Source organism: Phaethon aethereus (genome assembly GCF_964289735.1).
Source record: "Phaethon aethereus genome assembly, chromosome: 6".
Taxonomy (NCBI): Eukaryota; Metazoa; Chordata; class Aves; order Phaethontiformes; family Phaethontidae; genus Phaethon; species Phaethon aethereus.
Window position 1 is genome coordinate 11,066,466 of NC_138580.1, and position 20,426 is coordinate 11,086,891.

General features: G+C 40.2%; 2 protein-coding genes across 2 annotated transcripts; one reads left to right on the plus strand and one right to left on the minus strand.

Annotated features, from left to right (window-relative positions):
* Positions 1 to 722: 722 nt before the first annotated feature.
* CEP70 (centrosomal protein 70) lies at positions 723 to 11,685 on the minus strand (the record flags this gene model as incomplete). The annotated part of the gene is made up of 16 exons (XM_082001172.1): positions 723 to 784; positions 1,169 to 1,248; positions 2,187 to 2,301; positions 3,592 to 3,760; positions 4,284 to 4,430; positions 5,089 to 5,259; positions 5,940 to 6,042; positions 7,085 to 7,159; positions 7,516 to 7,604; positions 8,000 to 8,099; positions 8,686 to 8,745; positions 9,946 to 10,115; positions 10,439 to 10,619; positions 10,953 to 11,076; positions 11,233 to 11,332; positions 11,668 to 11,685. 16 exons carry the CDS (start codon positions 11,683 to 11,685, stop codon positions 723 to 725), a joined length of 1,764 nt encoding a protein of 587 aa, XP_081857298.1.
* A 2,675-nt stretch (positions 11,686 to 14,360) lies between these two features.
* Positions 14,361 to 18,948, plus strand: FAIM (Fas apoptotic inhibitory molecule; the record flags this gene model as incomplete). Its single annotated transcript, XM_082001854.1, has 5 exons — positions 14,361 to 14,404; positions 15,068 to 15,191; positions 15,563 to 15,791; positions 17,273 to 17,322; positions 18,799 to 18,948. 5 exons carry the CDS (start codon positions 14,361 to 14,363, stop codon positions 18,946 to 18,948), a joined length of 597 nt encoding a protein of 198 aa, XP_081857980.1.
* Between the last annotated feature and the right edge of the window lie 1,478 nt (positions 18,949 to 20,426).

Below are 20,426 nucleotides of genomic sequence, written 5' to 3' on the forward strand. Positions count from 1 at the left end.
TCTGAGGAACAGCAGAGTTTTGTAAACTAAGCTTTATTAATATTGGAGCAAAATATATCAAAATATTTTTGGAAGCTTGGTGTACTTGTTTCTGTACAATAAACTTCTAACTGTCTTGCATAAGAAAGTTGATCTATGCCTTTTGAAAGATGACCATGGTAACTTCAAATCCATGCTAGGCAGAAACTGATAAATCACCACTGGAAGCAAGTTTCAAGTATTTTTGGCCTAGATGGCCATAACTGGAAAGAATAGTCGCTGATTAACAATTTGCTCACACCCTGAACTTATCTGGAGATGTAAACGGCATTTTAACATAGGCTCTCCAGAAAACCAAGCTGGGCAAGGATGAAAGTGTTATGGCTAAGGCAGCTAGCGCACCTTTATCTTGTACTTACTGCGTCAGCAACGTTCAAAATGCTTAGTGGTTATAATACATCTGGCTTTGTGCTGGTTCAGTGTCCAAGGCTGATACAGGGTGTATTGGCTCGCTCCCTGGGATTGAGTAAACCGGTTGATAGTGGTTACAGTAAGTTTTTTCTTAAATTGACCATGAAACAAGGATTTAGAAAAATGAAAAAATGCAGCAGCTTTTATTTATGTCAAAAAATCTGAAACTGCTGATTAGGGTAACAGATGTTAGAGGTAGCTGTAGTGTCATATGCATCAACAGGTACATTCACAGGTAAGATAAATCTTGATAGAGAAGACAAGAGTAACTCTTAACTAGCTACCAATTTCAAATTTCGCACAGTAGGTAAAATATCATCCAGGTTACTGATCTCTGAAACAGAAGGAAAAGCAAAACAGTAAGGTGTGCGTATCTAGAACATCTTCAAGGTCAGCCACAATTCTAACGTAAATGTTAGAAATACAGCTCATGAGTAAAATAAACGCCTTCCACCTTTTAATGCTTTTGGAAAAAAACTTAATTTAGCTTATGAGTAATATGATTGAATATATGCAGCCCCATTTTCAAAGAAGACCAAGTATTTTGGTCACTTCTTGAGCAAAGGTAGAAAGAGGAGAGTGAGGCAAAAGCACCTTCCCTCACATCCTCCTTGTGTTTTAGCACACCAGGATTAAACAAAACACATGTTAGCTATTTGAAGTCTTAGGAGGCAGCTTTGGCATGAAGATAATTACAGCTGTTGCAAATATTACTCACCTAGAAGACAGAGCAAATCTTGAATGAGAGCTTGAAATGGTGGAAAGAAGCACTCGTGTTCTTCTAGCTTATTGATTATACTGAAATGTGCAAGTGAGACTGTCAGATAAAAGGGGCAAGGGCATTTTAAGTTCATTTTCTTGGCTGTTTTGCCATACTAGGTCATGACTTTCTGAAAACACTGCTACATAGTAGTAGATAAAACCATTGATACCAAAAATGTGTTCTTAAGTTCTGAAACCTGCAGCCAACAAGTGTTAGCTGTCAAAAGAGGATCTTTCATTTCATTCTTTCTGCCCTATATACATCTTTTCCTCCTTACATGTAATTTGTCTGTGTATGCTAAATATATCAGCCGCCCCCAGGCAGTATAACTGCCTCATAGGTGGAGCAGGGAGTATTTTATAAGCAGCTCTTCTCTAGTTAAAACCGTGAGGAGTGCAGAAAGACTGCAAGAATTACTATAGTTAACCCAGCGTGTCAGACTCACTGCCTGCTGCAGTTAAGTTTTAGTATGTTTGCAGAGCCCATGCTCTTACAGTCTGCTACCCTGTAGATGTATGTTCTCACGTCCTGAGGACAGAACAAGATTTGTCCAGTTCCCAAAACAGTTGTAGGCAGCTTGATATGTCTGTTCTCTCAGCAACTAATACACTTCAGTACTACAGCTGAAACCTTGCAACACTTTTTCCTCCCCACCCACATCCAGTATTTGCTTTGTCTCCTTATGAAACACACATCCTTAATAAGCTTATTTGATCACCTCATCCATCATCATGCAATCCAACAAGGTGTTCTGGAATCTTCTGGCCTTAATTTTTCTCTTTGCCAGATTTATCCTTTTTGAAAGTATTCAAGATTTGTTTCATGTACGATAGTGGTAACTCCTTTACTGTCACAGCTCACTGATTTTGTAACAAATTATTAAACTTCCTTTCAGTATCAGTTTTAAGCCAGTTCTCTCAATTACTACATTTGATGCTTGAAGAATGGTTGCCAGTGGAACAGCCCCACATACCTGTGGATGTCTTGGGTCCCCAGAAGCTGCTGTACCTGCTCAGTCACGTTCTCGTTGATTATGTCACACAGTTTCCCAACAGTATCCACTACGACAGTGGGTGGGGCCGAACTGTCTGTGGGAAAAACACATGCTTTATTTTTCTTGTAACAGTAATAACAGGAAAGTATTTTAGGTGCAGTCCGGTTCTTGCAGGTGGCCAGATTTTATTCAGTTTTCAGCCATCAAGGCACATGAGTTCCATCCTTCACAGAAACCACGGCCTATGGTCAGAAATGAATTAATGTTAGCTAGGAACGGTGAATCTCTCGCTAATTCTTCAGCAGCTGAAGAACTTGTCAGAGCTGCATATTTTCACAGCAGAGATGGTACTAGTGCACCCTACAATGCCAGGGGAAATCAGCCAACTGTAAATGCTATCTAGAGATAGAGTTATTCATTAGGTTCCTGTAACACAGCAGGAGCACAGCACAGGGGCTAGGCCAACAAGGAACCTGCTCAATAAGTACTGTGTTAACAGCCAGAACTTGCTTTGGTATTGGATTTTACCTGCTTTGACTGCTGTGACCGAAGGTAACAGGCTCCTTGTCCTTTTCTCCCTCAGTTTCAGAAGAACTAAGCTTGGAGGAGGCATCCTCTGAGCTCCACTGGTTTGCTATTATTATGGAGACATGAGGCTTCCCCCTCTCCTGTGCTGGCTGCAGGCAGGAATACAGCTTCCCTCCTCAAACGAGGCTCACAAGAGCTTAGCAGGCCAGGAGCCTTGCTCGCGGGCTGTATGCCCTACAGCGCAGCCAAACCTATAAACCCAAGAGCAGCAGCAGCTGCTGTTCTCCAGACGTACAAGCCAGAATAGAACAGGTACTGGGAAGTACCCAAGTATGCCTCTGAGTACTGGCACTCAGTTTTTGACATACAACTACTACTTTTTTTTTTTTTTTTTAAAGTTTAGCAGCATAAGAAGGAAATTTCTGAGGACTGGGCATAATTAGAGTTGAATGAATTCCTGAATAGAAATCTACAGCAAAAGTTGAGTTATTTTTTCTTAAACTTGGTATTCTTCAAGTAGAGAACGAAAGATGGTCAAGAAGAATTATGAAGTCAGCTCACAGGAAACAAAGCTTTGTGGGGAAAAAAACACATTAAAAATTCAATTTAATCTATAATTCCTTTCTTCTGCTTTCCTGGTATTCCTCAGCAACTGCTAAAGGTTTACAAATAATGGGGTTTTTCTATTTAAACTCCCAATTGCCAGCAACCTATTTTTATCTTTGCAGTGAAGAATATACCTAGTGTACTCATTTCTCAGCAGCTCAACATATTTTCTCTGAAGAGATCAGCCTTTCACTTGCCATCTTCTTCCTTTGGAAATGGTCTGAAGAAATGCTAGGTGGTAAGTCTTTACCTAGTTCCAGGAGCTCATGGAGATTTCTCATAGCATTGGTCATTTCCCCAAGCTTTGTGTAAACCTCATTCATTCGTGGATAAACGCCATTCAGAGAATTCACGTCAAACAGCTTCTGGAAGTGAGAGACTATTGCAGTCAGGGTTGGTAAGGACAGCGTCTGGCTGCTCTGTAGCAAGCAGAAAGAATAACCTGTCAACGTTACTGCTTAAAAAAGCAAGGATTCTTTTAAACCGTGAAACATTCTTAAAACTAGTCTATGAAAAAAATGGGTGTAACGTCCCTTGTTAAATCACAGTATTTCAAATATTCTTAAATCTGAAGACATATTTTAGAGTTCTCAGACACAATTATCCAGCAAACCAAAAATACGCTTTTGAAAGTTTTCTTCTCTGTTCCGTAGTAAGTATGTTTATGTTTTCTTCAACACTGACTGAGAAACAGAACAGGATAATACCTAAGACTACAGGGCAATGCAAATTCATCGCTGGTCACATGACTCTGATGAAAGCTGTCTTCCCCAAGGTGAATTTATCCTTTATGTTAAAATAGTCTTTGACTACTGCGTGTCTTCAAACAGCTGTTTCTTAAACCCCGCAAGGCTTTCAAATGCATAAATCTAATCACTGTGTGAAGAATGCATTTAAGAATTCCACAGTAACTTCTGATTATAAGCTCCTGGTAAGAATTACCTTTTCCTTATTTTCTATTTCTTCCAAAATTGCATCTACTATGAACTGGAGGTCTTCAACTCGTATGGATTCTCTGTTATCCTGCGGATCTGCAGTGTGCCAGGGCACCAATTCTAGAGACAGTTTTCTCAAGGACCTATGCAAATCCTTTTAAAAGAAGGGAGGGGACACAACTTATTTCAGTAACTGCTTAAAGTTGTTTTTTTTCTAGAAAGGGGCAGGTTTTCTATTTGTCATATGCAAAAACATTCCAGTACTGGCAACAGTAAGTTTTTCGTTTCCATGGAATTTAAGCACAGTATCTTCCTTACATTCTTTGATTTAAAAAGAACACTGGTAGTCTAAAAATTGAAGTACTTCCTATGTTATAGTTTCAGTGAAATAAGAAATGTTCGTCACAGGGAGTTTGGTTTTAAACAAAATTACTTCACTTGTATCTAGATCAAGTTACTGTTCTGGTGAGACAAAAGGAAGAAAGAGAATGCATCATCGTTCATGTGTGAAGTACATCATAGACTCTAAAGCTTAAGCGTCTTCTTAGGGACTCAGCCAGTGAACAAAAGCATTTAGACAATATACACAGAGGAATATCTCTGGCCTGTAGGAGCATTGCAATTTTTCACCCTACTATGTTTTGAAGTGGTATATAAATGGACAGCGGAATTATTTTTAAAATTTCACACCAAGTCAGGCAGTGACAAAAGCTGCACAAAGAAAAGAAAGAAAATCCTACATATAGGGAGGGACTGAGGAGTGGCCAGCAGATTAAAGGAAGAATATAAAGCCAAGTACAATAATCCATTACCTTTAGGGCCATTAGCTGATCTGCCCACATTTCTATAGTAAGTGGAAGGTGCTCAAATCCACATTCCTGTCCGTTCTCTTTAATATAATTTTGCACTGGCCCTTTACTGCGCCTGTATATTAATGGAGGAGCTCTTGGACTTCGCAAAATAGAATCAATATGGGACAAAACCTTCAACCACAAATAACAAATGTTATTGCTCAAATATGTATGACATTTTATAATAAAATCCGTTTCCACCACAGCCATGCTTGTCTAAACATTAAATCATAAATAGCTCCAATAAGTTACTATCAATGAATCTTACAGATGCATTCAATAGGTAACAGATTCAAAGATTTAAAAATATACTAGCTAGAAGATACGTAAGAGTAACGCAAATACACTTCCCTTTGAGGGATATTTAACATTTATCCACTTGAGGCGTTGTTACTTCCACAGTTTACATTGTGCTAAGTTTTATTATATTTGCGCTTTTTTTTATTCAAAGAAAAATAAAAGCTGCTGTCTCCTCAGGCATGTTTAAAACCGTAACATAAGGATCCGTTTTGCCCAAGACCTTGACCAAATCCCCTGTCCTGAAAAGACTTCAGCTAAATCATTGATTTGATGTTTGCCAGCCTAGCCTCTGCTTCCTTGCTATATTTTCAGGTAGTTTACACTAAGACAGAACAATTGAGAACAAGCTTACATTAACTGCCAGATCCAGAACATCACACATCCTGTGCAGAGGACTTCATATGAACTCTTAGATTCAAAATAGCATGCTTCAGTTTACATAAACAAAACTCATGTATTACATTTCACTGTAACAGTGCTAGATACACACAGTACAGATAAAATTTGCATACCTGTAAGTATGGCTGGCAAACTGCCTGCAGCTGATCTCCTCCTGCGATACTCTCGGGTTCTTTCTTTTCTTCTGCTCTTTCTCCAGTACTACTTCCCGGAGATCTACATGCCGAACACATACAGTGTGTTACACAAGTAGCCTTAGCAGGAGATACTACTTTAAACATGATTGAAAAAACAGGTATGTAGCACATATACTTACACCTACAAAGTAAAATTTCCATTTTATGATGCCTGCCAATAGAATTCCATCAAACTGAACTAGCTGAGGAACATAATACTTAATGTAAATACCCCTAATTTATCTCAAGTCTCCAGGCCGAGGTTATTCCAGACTGCATGTTAATTTGGAAGGGACACCACCAGACGTACCCTTGTTCTGTTACCAGAGGTTCTACTACAGCTGAAGCCTTAAAATCCAGAATTTTATTCAAAAGGGTCAAATTCCATGCTCACAGTCTTTATCTGCTTCTGCTTGAACACCTGGCTTACTATATATAGCTCCCTACCCTTCTTGTCAAATCTAAGATGACTTTCTCTAAAACTATCATCTAAATCATACCCACCGCATGAGAGAAAAGACCATTAATGAAGAACTGAACATTTTTAAGTGATGTCTTCTTCAGGCTATAAAATATTTAGCATTCAGTATACACGTGCACAAATGATTAAGTGAAATTACAGATAAAAACGTCTTGTCAATACCTGATTTCTAACACCTTCAATGTCTTTTCTTAGCAATGTTTCAGAAAAAAACTAAGTAAATTTGTAAGAATAATATGGACATAACTTCAGTAGCTGCAACATTTTGCCAACTCATACTTTCTCATTCATTATCCACAATGTAACCAGTAGCTTTCTTTATAGCTCACGGAAGCAGCAAACACCATAGTTTGCTCCTGTCCGTATTGCCTGTGATAGCATTCAAATCAAATGCAGAAAGACAAAATGAAATAAAAGAGACACACTGCTGTGCCTCCATTTGGAGACCGTACCATCATTTCAGAGATACAGTAGCATTAGGCTCAGAGGAAGGGTGATAAGGTACATGCTTAATAGGCTACTATCTACATTACAGGTTACCAAGTATCTTTGCGTTAAGAAGTTCAGAGGATTTTGAAAGTTACTGAAGAAATATACTTACTGGATAGTTTTCTTTAAAATTTTCTCTAGTTTCTTCACTTGGTGCTTGTAAAGTTTTAATTCTTGTGCAGTTGGTCTGTTAGAAGGGAAAAGTACCATATTATATGTCTTGCATTTCACATTATCTATAAAACTCAGCCAAGCAAAAAAGTAAGAAAGCTTTGCCAGTGCCGCAAGATCATTCTGAAAGTGAAATTCTGCAACACTTCTACAGGACAACAAGAAGAAACAGCAAAATAACCATTAGCAGTTGTTGTTATTAACAGCGTGGGGAGGGAAGGCTGACTGTTGCTGCATCTTACTTCCATGCACCGCTTTTAAAGGCAGATTTCATACTACACTTTTACAATCGCTGGTGCTTTCAGTTTCTTTCTTTGTAAAGCAGCGCCTACCACAGTGCCCTTACAGAGGTTGATACTTATCCTTTCTCACCTCATTTCCAAATCTTTCTTGAGATTTATATTTTCAAGCAAAAGCTGTTCATTCCTGGCTTTTGTTTCAACAAGTTGTCTCTGGAAGGACTGCAACATAGACTGTGTTATTTCTTTTATTTCGCTCATTCCATAATCAACAAGCTTGAACAATTTAATGTACGTATGTGTTAAGAAGGGTTCCCACTTGCCTATATAGCAAGACAGCATGGGTGAGGAGTTAGCCGACTAAGATCAAGAGCCTGTTGCATTAGACCACAGGTGGAGAAAGGAGGTCTATTCAGTCCCCAGCAAAGACGACTCACAACATAGTACCGAATCTTTACAGAAAGACAGTGAACCCTGCCCGGAGAGCTTACAAATTAAGACGACGTGATAAGAACAAGGGGATAGAAATCAAACACATATATGTTTCTATGTGGCTCTTGAAGGGTTACCATTTAGAGATCTGCACTGACTCTGACTTAGTCTTAGCAGTTCCATACCGTAAGCAGTGCTCTATAATTAGGAGTAGCATCTAGATTTAAGAATTCTTCCTTGCTTTTTACTTCTTTCTGTACCTGGTCTTCATCGTTTTTATAATGCCTATTGGGAAAAATAAGTTGTTTCAGCTTACTGTAATTCGATTACCTCAAAGATCTAACTTGGCTTAGTTAGCTGTTTTAGGTATGAGAATAATGTTTCCATAAATTGCAAAGTAAATAGAACAGAAATTCTGCCCTAAGATTCACTGCTCTTCTCTATTATTTCTGGGAAGCTGTTTCATATACTAATTAAGTGCACTTATTCCTCGAGAGAAATTCCAGCACAAGCAAATCCCATTTCAGTTTTCAAGATAACAATCTCAAATTATAGGAATGTCTCTGGTATCTGCTTGTTGCTTTGTACCATGTAAGCACCGTGATAGAGCTGAAAAGAAAGAATTGTAGCTCAAGTGTCTAAATACCCCCAACCTCTCAGCTGTCCTGGCCTCCTGACTGAGCAGCTGCTTAGCCTGACCAACATCTATTCCTCAGATGAATCCAAACTTCCACAACCCTTACAATCCTTTGCTATTTCTTACATGCTAGTGATGTCTAGAACACAGAATATTTACCATTACAAGCTTTAAGACAGTCAGGAGTAAGAAAAATTTGAACAGTAGGGTCATGAGGCATTAGATAAGACCTACCTTAGCTCCTTTTTCATTTGACTAATTTGAGATTCATAATAATCAATTAGGCAAAGGAACCTGAAGAAAGGAAAAATGGTATTTTGAATTTCAGATATTCTCAAAAAAATCATGCCTGAAAGATACTGTGACCAACCCAAGGAACAAGCCAGCTTACACGACAGCACGACAGCACTGCACAAGTGACTGCATTGAAGAGTGGGTTTTCTCTTACACCAAGCAAATATGGTCACAGTTTTACAAAATAGAAAAGTAGAGACATTAACTCAGTACTAGTCTAAATGTGGCAAAATTATTCAAGAGGAAAAAAAAGCAAAATCCTCCTGACAGCCTCCTCATCTTGTGACTGTTTACCCAGCAAGCTTAACAGCATGGCACAGTCCTGAGCATGAGGGCTCAGCAACCATTGCAGGAGGTAGAGAGCATTGGTCCCACATAACCTGAGAACATCCGTCTCCAAAGAAACTAAAAGTGCTTTCAAAGTAAGTGGTTGCAAAAAAATAGAGCCACAAAAAAACCCGAGAAACTGCCTTTTCTCTTGAGCACTCTGAGGTTGTCTGTTTTGGAGAGACAGGTGAGAAAGCATGGGGAACCAAATGCAGTGATCCTTCTCACACAGTGAGGGCATGAGAAAAGGGCTGCACACACACAGTCCCTTTTAAATGCTTCCCAGAAAAAGGTTACTAGACAGGCCTGGAAAACCAGGCAGCATCAGCACAATAAAGTGATGGCTACCTGAGGCATAAGAATTGGCAAGTCTCTGATTATAGCAGATCTATGGAGATCTACTGCAAGAGACACAGGCTTGGAATACTTTCTCAGAACTGTCACTAAAATACCTGGGAAGCCTTACAGCAAGGCCACAGTCAGCACTTGCAAAAACCAGACGCTCTTCAGAAGTGATTGCAAACTGGACAGGGGTTTTTCTAGGGGGAAGGGGAGTAGTGGTGTTTGTTGTTTTTCTAAATTACATTATTAAATGTTGGAACCCCAGGATGAGATGACCCTAGCAAATACTGCAGTTCCAGCATAGAGGGAATCATTCCCTTCCCTTTGCTGACACCTAGCGTATACAAGGGCTGGTAATTTTTTAATTACTGCATTGATGTACCTTTACAAGAATTTATATTTGAGCTTGCACTCCTAAGGTCTCCAGCTTTTTTTTTTTTTCAGATGAATATCAAGGACACTTAACTACTTTAAAATCCGTTCCTTCATGCAGCATTACAGGTCTTTCACCAATATAAGAAAATTGCTTACTGCTGATCTAGAAGAGACTTGGGAGCTCTTTTGCAAAACCGACAAAACATTTTGTTTTGAGTGGCAACACGCTGTTGCTCCTCCATCCCAACTTTGCATAGCTCCTTCCGCAAATGGGCAATAATCTCCTCCTGTTCTTGCAGCTTTTCCTGCTGCTCTTGATATTTTGCCTGTGAACAGATAATGGGAACGTTATGAAATTATTCTAACCCACAAGTGGGAGACTGTACTGTACATGACGAAGTAGGCACTTGGTCCCAAGGAGGCCTAGTACTTGGGTTTTAGCCATACTGAAGAGGCAGTGAAAGAAGGATACAGATACTTCTCTAAGTTATGGCTAGAAAATTCTGTGTAGATTGAAAAAATCTTAGCTATAAACACTGTATGAACTCTATGACCCAAGACTCATGTTTACTTTGATCAATGTAAATATTTTTAGAGTTTTTAAAAAAAGTCAAAAGTTTGAATCCTCATACAGCACTGTCTGAGTTACCTGTGCAACCTGTTGATCTTTTTGAAGTTCTTTGACTTGATTCTGTTGCTGGCAAACTTTAGCTATCGTCTCATCTTCCAGCTGACAAATTTTGGACTTAATGTTTTTCACCACATTTTCCAAATCATTAGCCCGTTGCTCTTGTCGAGATGCCCGACCTCGTTCCTGTCGTATCTCATCCCTGAAAAAAAAACCCAAACAAACCCTTGATTTAAATTAAACTCATTTCACTAAAGACAGTGAAGGAAGCACAGGCCTGACAACATTATCTGATGATGCTCAATAACAGCCTGTGGCAGCAGGAACGGGAAATACGCTGGTACGGGAAGAAGCAGCAGAGGAAATAACGGAGGAGCTCAGAAGGAACTAGGCCAACATTGCTGCATATTGGACAATAACCTCAGGAAAAAGGTCTTAGGCCTCGGGTGTGACAAGAGCTCCACCTGGCAGGAGATGGACACTGATAATACTTTTGCTTTGCTTTAGCAGATAAGTTCCTTCCACTGCATCTTACCTAAGATAATGATTAGCCTCCATAAGCCCCTGCATCATCTTCTGCTGTCGGTCTGTGTCCTCCACCAGCGTTTTTAATGCAAGCCTTATTCCTAGAGAAGACTGACTGTCTAAGACAATCGTATCTGGAGATACATAAAATAAGCAAAGTCATAACGAAAAGCTTTTAATAGCTGAAGAAGATTGCATCTCTGCTGCCATTTGGAAATGACAGCTTTAAAGATGCCTTATGAACTTAGGCTTTACTCTTTTCAAATAAAAAATTTGTAAAATTTCCTTACCTGATATATTTCTGCAGCTCTGGGGGGCAGCAAGACTTACTGGTTTCAACCCACGACGCATTAATAGCTTGTTTAAGTTTTCCCATTCTGCCTTCTCCTGCTGCAGTTGGGAGAAGGGGAAGAAGAGACAGAAACTGGAGTTCTCAAGATCAGCTCACGGTCTCCTTCCTTCCTGTTGCGCAGGCAGTGGAGGATACCAAATGCCCCCCCAAAAAACCAAACCAACCCCAAAGCCCCAAGAAGCCCCAGCCCCTATAGGAGGCCTTGTGAGACTTTCCAATAGGATCTGCAAAAAGCACTGGGGAAAAGGGTACTTAACGATACACAGAATACTCCGTTTTCCTGATCACTACTGGAAGGAGAAATATGTGCAATGAGTAAAGTTTACCTTTTTAAAAAACCCAGACAACCGGCCCTCATGTAACTCCAACACACCGGGGGTGCAGTGGGCATCGACCCCCTGCCCCAGCCCTGAGAGAAGCCCTCAGAGGACGCGGGTGCCTGCTTTGGGGGTTCACTGTTTGCTTGTTTGCCTTTTGTTCTGTTTTTAACTACCGAGCGGTAACAACAGCCACCGCAGGTCCACCCCGGTACCTCTGTCATGGCGAGGGACGCCCGCTCTCGGACCGCTGCCGACGGAGCAGGCCGGGCCCCGCGCCGCCGCCCGCAGACGACCACCGGGACGCAGGAGAGGAAAGGGTTCGGTTACCAGGACGCGGAGCCTCAGCAAGGCCCCAGCTGAACGGCGGGGCACAGCCTCGCAGGGGGCCGCTCCCGGCGCGAAGGCGCGGGGCCGGCCAGGGCTGCGGTAACGGCCCGCCAACCGCCGGCGGGGCGGGGCGGGAGGCGGGCGACCGCGGGGCGGCGCTGGTCGTACGCCGCCATTTTGAGGCGCGGGGAGCCGAGGGGGAGGAGAGGCCCGCAGAGGTAGGAGCGGGGCCGGGAGCGGACGGGGCGTGGGGCTGGGCTCGCCCGATCTCTCCTCAGGCGCCGCAGCGGTCAGGCGTGAGACAGGCACCTGGGAGCTGCCCTCCCTCCCCACGGCTCCTGCCCGCCCGGGCTGAGGGAGCGTCTCCTTGGAGACCGCCTGGCCGCCGGAGGAGGAGGAAGAAGCAGCAGCAGCAGCAGAGCGCGTCTCCGGCGGCGTGTGCTTCCGCCTGTTGCCGCCGGCCTGGCCGGGAGGAGGGGTGGGACGTGCCGGGAAGCCTCCCTGGGCGCTGCCGGGGTTCTGCTGCAGGAGGCTCGGAGGGGAGTCGGGTGTTCTCGCTGGGCCTGGAGGGTCACGGCGATCAGCAATAGTCTTTTTGAGGAGGGATTTAGAAATGTCACTGTCAGGACTTAATAAAAAAAATCTTTGCTGGCAGTAAACGTGGGAGGTGGGGAGAAATTTACCGTCTCTGGAATTGGTAGACTTCCTAGTGCACCATCTGCTACGAGGCATGGATTAGGTGGATGCGGGGCGGTAATCCTATCCTAGCTTTCGGAACAAGCCCTTACGTGTAAAGAAGTGAATCTCATTTTGGGCCGCTTGGGCTTGATTAGCAGAAAATGCAGTGAAACGAGGCAGTCGGTGATGAGTACAAATCTGTTTTCCCTGGGTCCGAGCCAGCGGGTGAGAACCCTGCGGCAGGCGTCTCCTCGTCGTGTAGTAGTGCGCGGCTTTCCCTTCGGACCCCAAAGCTGGCCTAGAGTTTGGGTTCTGGTTTGGTTTAAAAAAAAAAAAAAAGTGTATTACCACATTACTATGATTTGCTTAAAAAAAAAAAAAAAAGAAAAAAAGAGGAATTTGTGTGCTTTGGGGTGTTTCAGCATTGATCCTAAGTTATCTGCTAAAATTCATGCCGCAGGGTTGCCTACAGGGGTGAGGCCGTCTCTGGGTAGCTGGTAGACGTGCTCCCGGTGCCACCTCTTCTCTTCTGGCATTTCTTTTTGTGCCCGAGGACACTTGTGTCGATTAGCTGGAGGGGACAAGCGTGCGTCAGCCCTGAGCCCCTGGCACCCACTCCCACGGAAAGGGAGGAACGCAGAAACACACCCGCCTGACCCTGGGCCAAGGGATGCGAACCTTCCCAGAAATCAATACATAACTTTAGGAACAACTGACACAACCTCCTCGGCATTTATTAGGTGGTGTGGACTGCTTGCTACCGTGAGAATTAAATCCTTATGTCCTTCAAACGGTTCCACTGGTTTTAAAACTTATTTTTCAGTTTATAAACAGCAATGTGTGTAATTACTGACAAAACCACAGGCAGTAATACAGCAGTGTACTTCAGCATCTTTCAAAATAGATGCATAGGTCAAAGTGAAGGGGGTTTAATTTTTAAATGCACACTCCTCTTATGCTGAAGAGAGACCCTAGAACTTACAACTTTACTTTTAATTCATTTGTTCACTGAAAAGTACAATTTATTAAAAATTCATTAATTTGCACTTACTTAAATTATGCTTATTGATATGCACAGACAATGCAGATAGCTCTTCACAAATTAATTTGTTTTGTGAAAATAATACATTAAAAATAAGTCAGCAGTGTTGTAAAACACAGTCGTAGTCTAAAAACCTAAGTGAGAAACAAGTGATTTATTTGTGGTTGACATGGACTTTATGACTGAATTGCCAGGTCAAATTGCTAATGCGATTGTTGAAAGCTACTACAGTAGTTTAGAAAAACTAGTAGGTTCAAATTGTTGTTGCCTGTGCTATTTTACGTTCCCTGAGGGGCAACAGTCCCTAGCTTGTTACAGTTTGTGACTGAGATGAGCAGCTCCGGATTTGGTTCCTGCTTTCCTCAAGTTGTTAGTTTCTAACCTTTTGCTCACAAGTTAGGCAAACCATTTTTCCATCAAATAATGGACAAATTTATGATGTGCTAATAAAGTTAGGGTAAATTGCACATACTAATTTTGTAAAAGAATAGTTAGGTTTGCCTTTCTGTCTAAGAGGAAGAATTATGTTTGTATCTCATCATATGTACAGTAGTGCATGATAATTCACAACACTTTAAAAAATGTCCTTTGTTTTAAATAGAGAAAATGAGGGAAAATTAGGCCTCAACACTTCTCTGCTGCTATTCTGCTTTTCTTTTTTTCTTGCTGCTAATTGGATTAAAAGCTGTTTTGGTTACTATGGCATCCCGTGAGGAGATTACTGTCTATGAAGATGAAGTAAGGTAAAAAAAATCAGAACTGTGATATGAGCAGATTTGGAAAGATATCCACAGTTCCAGTGGTCACTTATGACTGTATCTAAACTTTAAAAACTACTTAAATGAAAGGATATCTTGCCAGATCTCCTCCCCTATGGGTGTTTGTGTCTGCAGAGTTGCATTTCTGAATGCTGTTGGTAAAGTTTATGGTAAAGATTACAGACAAATCTGTTAAAATAGATAATGGCTAAACTGGACGCCCTGACTATTTTTCAAGTTTAAAAGGGTAAAACAATTTCTCAGAGACCAATCAAAATACTGTATTTTAACACCCAGCAAGAAATTGCAGAACTGTCCAGGAGCATCTGAATTCTAAGTACAATTTTGTAACCATACTGTCACCTGAAATGGAAGTTTTAGAGGTTAGATGGATATATATGTCTTTGTATGGTGTTTGTCAAAGTGAGTCTGTTTGTTTATATTTTGTGGTATTTTGTCATATTTGAATGTTTGAAAAACATAAAAATACAAGCAGTTCTCTAAGCTTATTCTTTCAAGTCTCATTTTTCAGTTGTAAAAAGTGATTTGCCCTGAAGCAGTAAGGCTTTGAACTATAGAAATCCGTAATTGAACTCTTTCGACAACAATTAATTTACTTTGTTGGTGTTTCCGTAGGTCTCGGTACAGCCACTTAGAGAAGATGACAGATTTGGTGGCTGTTTGGGAAGTAGCTTTAAGTGATGGTGTTCATAAGATTGAATTTGAACATGGGACCACTTCAGGAAAACGTGTTGTCTATGTTGATGGAAAGGTGAAATTGCTATGTGCTCAAAATTCACTGTGACACAGATTATATAAGTACACTTCCATGCAACAGGCATCAGAACAAACAAAAGACTAATAAATGCAAGTGAGGCATATTCAGTTGATGAACTTTACCTAATTTAATGAACTGCATTGTTCTTTCTTTTCAGTTACAGTTAAGGTGTGAGTATTTGTGAAGTGCTTTGCTGTTCTTGGGCAGAGGCACTCTAGACATACAAAATATCCTGTATTTGTTCATTCTGAGAGAATAGTTAAGTACTGAGCTGTTTCCTGAGTTTTAGTTCTGTTTTTTTTTTATACCAAAACATACATTCCGGTTTATTAATTAATGTCCATTGTCTTTGTTTTATTCTACAGGAAGAAATAAGAAAAGAATGGATGTTTAAATTAGTGGGTAAAGAAACATTCACTGTTGGAGCAGCCAAAACAAAAGCTACTATTAACATTGATGCAGTCAGTGGCTTTGCCTATGAATATACTTTGGAGATCAATGGAAAGAGCCTCAAGAAGTATATGGAGAACAGGTCAAAAACAACCAATACTTGGGTGCTGAGCTTGGGTGGTACAGACTATAGAGTTGTTCTGGGTAAGTAAACATTGAGTGGCTTCCTGTTGCTGCCTTTGTATAAACTTGTATGCATTTAATAACTGGTAATTAAGAGAAAGCACAGTTCAGTGGCTAGCACTGTTGCAGTGTAAAATCCCGTGTGGTCTGAAGTTTGGAATTAGATGCCAAAGACAGTCTGAAAAATAATGGTCTTGTTACACCTGTGTGAGTGTGCTGTCAGTATTCTGTTCTACAGCAGCATGGTCTAGATTTAAAAAAAAAAAAAAAAAAAGGAAGGAGTTATGGCTTCTGTATCAAGGGAATTCTCCAGGTTAAGCATGTTATAGAAGTGTTACCTGTGTTGTGATCACACCCACTGTGTTTGTAGGTTTGTTAATCAGGTAGGCAGGCTTTCTTTCCAAAAATCGTAAGGTGCAGTCAAGGAGTCTTTAACTGGAGAGGTGCGACAATGTTATTCTGTATTTCTGATAGATTAATGGGCATCCTTTTTTCTGCATCACTTAACTACAAATTTAATCTAAAAACTTCAGATGATGTTTTTTCACTTTCTTAACAGCAAGGCAATACATTTTTTTTTTTCTCTTCTGGCCCCCTTTCCCAAGTACATTACAAGCAGATGGGAGGAAGGGATCCACTGAGGAATTTGCCCGTGGTATCTAGTGGGAAAACTTCCGTTTTGGTATTGCTGTGTGGTGAGACCTGGAGACAAAAGATCTTGGGCTGTGACTTCTTCTTAAGCATCAGGACAGAATGAACTGCCCTAAGATGAAGGGGGGCAGGGAAGAAAGACAATTTTAATGCCAGAAACAGATTAGTCTCCTCACAGACTTTTCATCACTCTACACTTATGTTAAGAGGCAACCGGTGTTCAGCTCTTTGCTGATGTCCTGTGGATGACTGTGCCAGTAGTGTGAATTCTAGAGCAAAGTAGTTTAAGGGAGATGTGCTGGGAGAAGTAAAAGAATATTATGTTTCAAATGAAAAAAAAAAATTTAAAAAAATCTAAGATTCATGTTTAAGGTAGTAATTGGGTTTTCAAGGAGATTTAAAGAATACAAACAGTTTGATGGATGTTAAATAATGCTGCTTTTGAATTAAACCAACCTGGAAGAAATGTTAGAGCTTCATTGTAACTGCACTCAAATAATTAGCAGAAATTACTTCATTTTTCTATCTTCAAGATTCTCAGTTTAAGAATTATTTTCAGTTTAGCATCTCTGACAATATTCAGAACAATCCAGTGTTAATAGCCAAGGCTAGGGACAAGTAAAAATGTATGTTTACAGCAAGAGTTGTTTGCTCATTGATGACAGAGCCTGCCACCTCTCCAGTGTAAGAACAAACCCTGTAACCCAGGTACTATGGCTAATTAGGAACTTCTTTGGGGAATTGAAAGTAAAATTCAACAGTAAATTTTTAAAATTCCTACATCTTCCTGTTGGGGGGGGGGGGGGAAGAAAACTTGTTTTTTCTACTTTTTGTTCTCTTTTCCTTCACAGAAAAGGATACCATGGATGTGTGGTGCAATGGTCAAAAAATGGAAACAGCGGTACGTGATCATTTCCAAAGGTTTTTCACAGGCTATGGCTACATCAGCAAAGCTTTAGCAAATGAGCCAGAGGGGCACATTACCTCACTTTACTACAGAGTACGAGCATATGCCTAGACAGCCAGTACACAACTGGCCTGTTCCAAATGTCCTTCGCTGCATTTTATAACTGACAGTATTTCATATCCTGACTTAACAGTTAGGATGCCAACTATCTGTGTATTTAAGGATAAACAATGCTTCCGTTTACTTTTTAGACAAGCAAAATAAGTCTTCTGGGTCAGTTGTCCAGGGTTTTTAGGGAGAAAACTTTCAGGGGAATGGGAGGGACTTGAGTTTGATGCAGAGTGTAGAACCACCTCATCCAAACCTGTTTGTGTTAGTGGTGACTGAAAGTTGAACACATCTACGTTGTTACGACTCACGATTTTTTTCCATCTAGAGACGGTCCCTGGTACTTATGGGCTTAAGAGTCTTGTTGGAATAAATAAAATCTTTTGTCTTTCTGTCACATCTGCATTAATTTTTAGAGCAGACTGACAGCTAGAAGGCTTAATCTATTTGGTGCTGCCTTATATTATGGTGGCTCTCAACACTCATTATATGTAGGCTTCCCCATCCTTGAAGGATGTGCTTTCTCACCAGAAGTTGTCACTGATTACTCCTGCCACAAGTAATCCCCTGGATGAGTAAAAGTGTAAAAACAACAGTTTTACTATACTTGAGAAGAGGATGAAAAGATTGACCAAATGTTTCTTTGGTAATCAGTGGGAGAAACATCCTCCCTCAGTGAACCAGAACTTCTGCTCTTGATGGTTCTCAGTCTTTTCTATAATGTAATAAATGCACTAGGAGATATTCTTGCAAGCTATGAGTACGGGATTAGTTGTCAAACTGTGCTTGCGTTAAGAGTGGCACACAGCTTTTTCTCCGGTCCCAAAGATGATGATAAAAACAGCCATGTGTGGCAAAACCCATAACAGGAAATTATGTAACTGCAGCAGGAGCTGTGCATCCAAAATAGACAACCGTTACATTCAATTCAGGGCTCTCTTCATCCTGCTGTAGAAGGCACTGCTGAATACTTAACGTTTTATTGCCACTTCAGCATAGGTTTGTGTGGTACTTACTGGCTGTACCGCACAATGCGGAAGGAAACTGTCTTTTCTATTTTTGTTTTACTGACGTGGATCAACAATATTCATTCACAAACCCCAACTTTACCATTTCTGATTAGGTGAAATTTTGATTGCCATCTAATACCCACAAATCTTTAACTGGACGCCCTGACAAAGCCATACCTGAGGTTCTGCAGCTTTGCTCAGTGTTTGCGCTGTATTTGTCACAGGTACCTACAGCTGCTCTAATTGTGGGAACTACAAGTGATCTTGACCTTAGAAACAGTCTGATGCACTCAAGATTTTATTTTACTAAAACAGCACACGGCTGGTTTTATTCTTGTCTCCTTTCTCCCAGGGTGAATTTGTAGAAGATGGGACTGAAACTCACTTCAGTGTTGGTGATCACAGCTGTTGCATTAAGGCCGTCAGTAGTGGAAAACGAAAGGAGGGAATTATTCATACCCTTATTGTGGATGACAGAGAAATCCCAGAGGCTGTGGAATAGCCTCTAGTTAACTGATTATTGTAGGACTAAGATCAGGAATTTTCAATTACTGTGGTAATTATTTTAATATGTACTACTTGGTACATCTAGTTTGTGCTGGGTTTATTTTCTAGTTTCTGTATATGGAATTATACTTTTGAGGACCAGATGAAAATAATTATATACAACCTCTTACCTTACCAGTTTTTAAAAAACTATACATACATATAGAATATATATTATATCACTAAGTGCAGAGAGCACAAGTGAACTTAAGTCAAAATTATATACTAGGAAAAAAATCTCACTATAATAAAATACAAGATAAATATTCAGTAAGACTGAATCCTTATAAACTGTGGGTCTAAGTATGTGGAAGGAGGAGGAAGCATGTGCTGGGCATTCAAGTAAGCTGTTAAAATTTTCTCAGTAATTATTTTTTCTATTAAACTGACTAATGTTTTTCAAATTCGGTTAAGAGTTACAAAGTTAATAAAAGTTATTAATGAAATACATTGTTACCAGTAATTGAAACTGTTCTTTATTCAGAGTAGGAGAAAAGATGTTATCTTGTGCCAAACAAAAATTCTTTGAGTTTTTCTGAAAACTGATGCTTGTTAGAAATTGTTGCAGTAGTTCAGAAACTCTGTGCTGAGTTTTTTCAAAGAAGAAAACAGAAAATAAAATAAACCCTGCCATGAAACTCCTTTAAAAATGAAAACTCTTGAAGCAAGCTGAAATAGGAGCTTATTCTTGTTCAGCGCTGCCTAACAAACATTAAGCCTACAGCTGTGTGTCTTCCTGGCAGTAGTGCGTGAATCAAGAAACATGAGGAAAATGGGATAGAGATAGAGAAGAAGAATTGGTTGTTTAAATGGAAAAGTTAAAATAGAAACAGACTAATTGTGTTTTCCAGCATACTGTCTAAAAGCAACCTTGAGATTTCTGTGAGAACAAGGCTCTTATGTGTTAGACAGTTCTTACAAGTTCATGGAGGGGTTTTCCCAGTTAATGTTACACTAGCGCATGGACTCACAGCTACAAAAGCTACTGCTTTGCAACAATGTAGACATAGCTAATCTTAAAAATAATAATTAAAAAAAACCCCAAAACAAACAAAAAAAAACCCCAAATAGGATTATATTAATTTAAAAGTCTGTTTTACAGTGGTTCAAAAAATTTTCCACTTGCAACCTCACTTAGAGTTCAGAATTGGACTTTTATAACTTAATTTCTTTTGGACTTGTGAGTGGTTCCTAGCACTATGACTACTACCTTGGAAGTTGCAAATGTGCTGGGAATTCATTAACAAATTATTTTGTAAAGTTTTATTAAACACTCATTTCATCTATACTGTTGGGTTCAGACTTCTCTCCATTAGCACAGTGCTTTACATGTGGATGAAATGCTTCCCATATGACAATGCCGTTGTTCTTTAATAGCTTTATGTGAGCCTCTCTTCTCCCCAGATTATTACACTTCTCACCACAGATGATTTT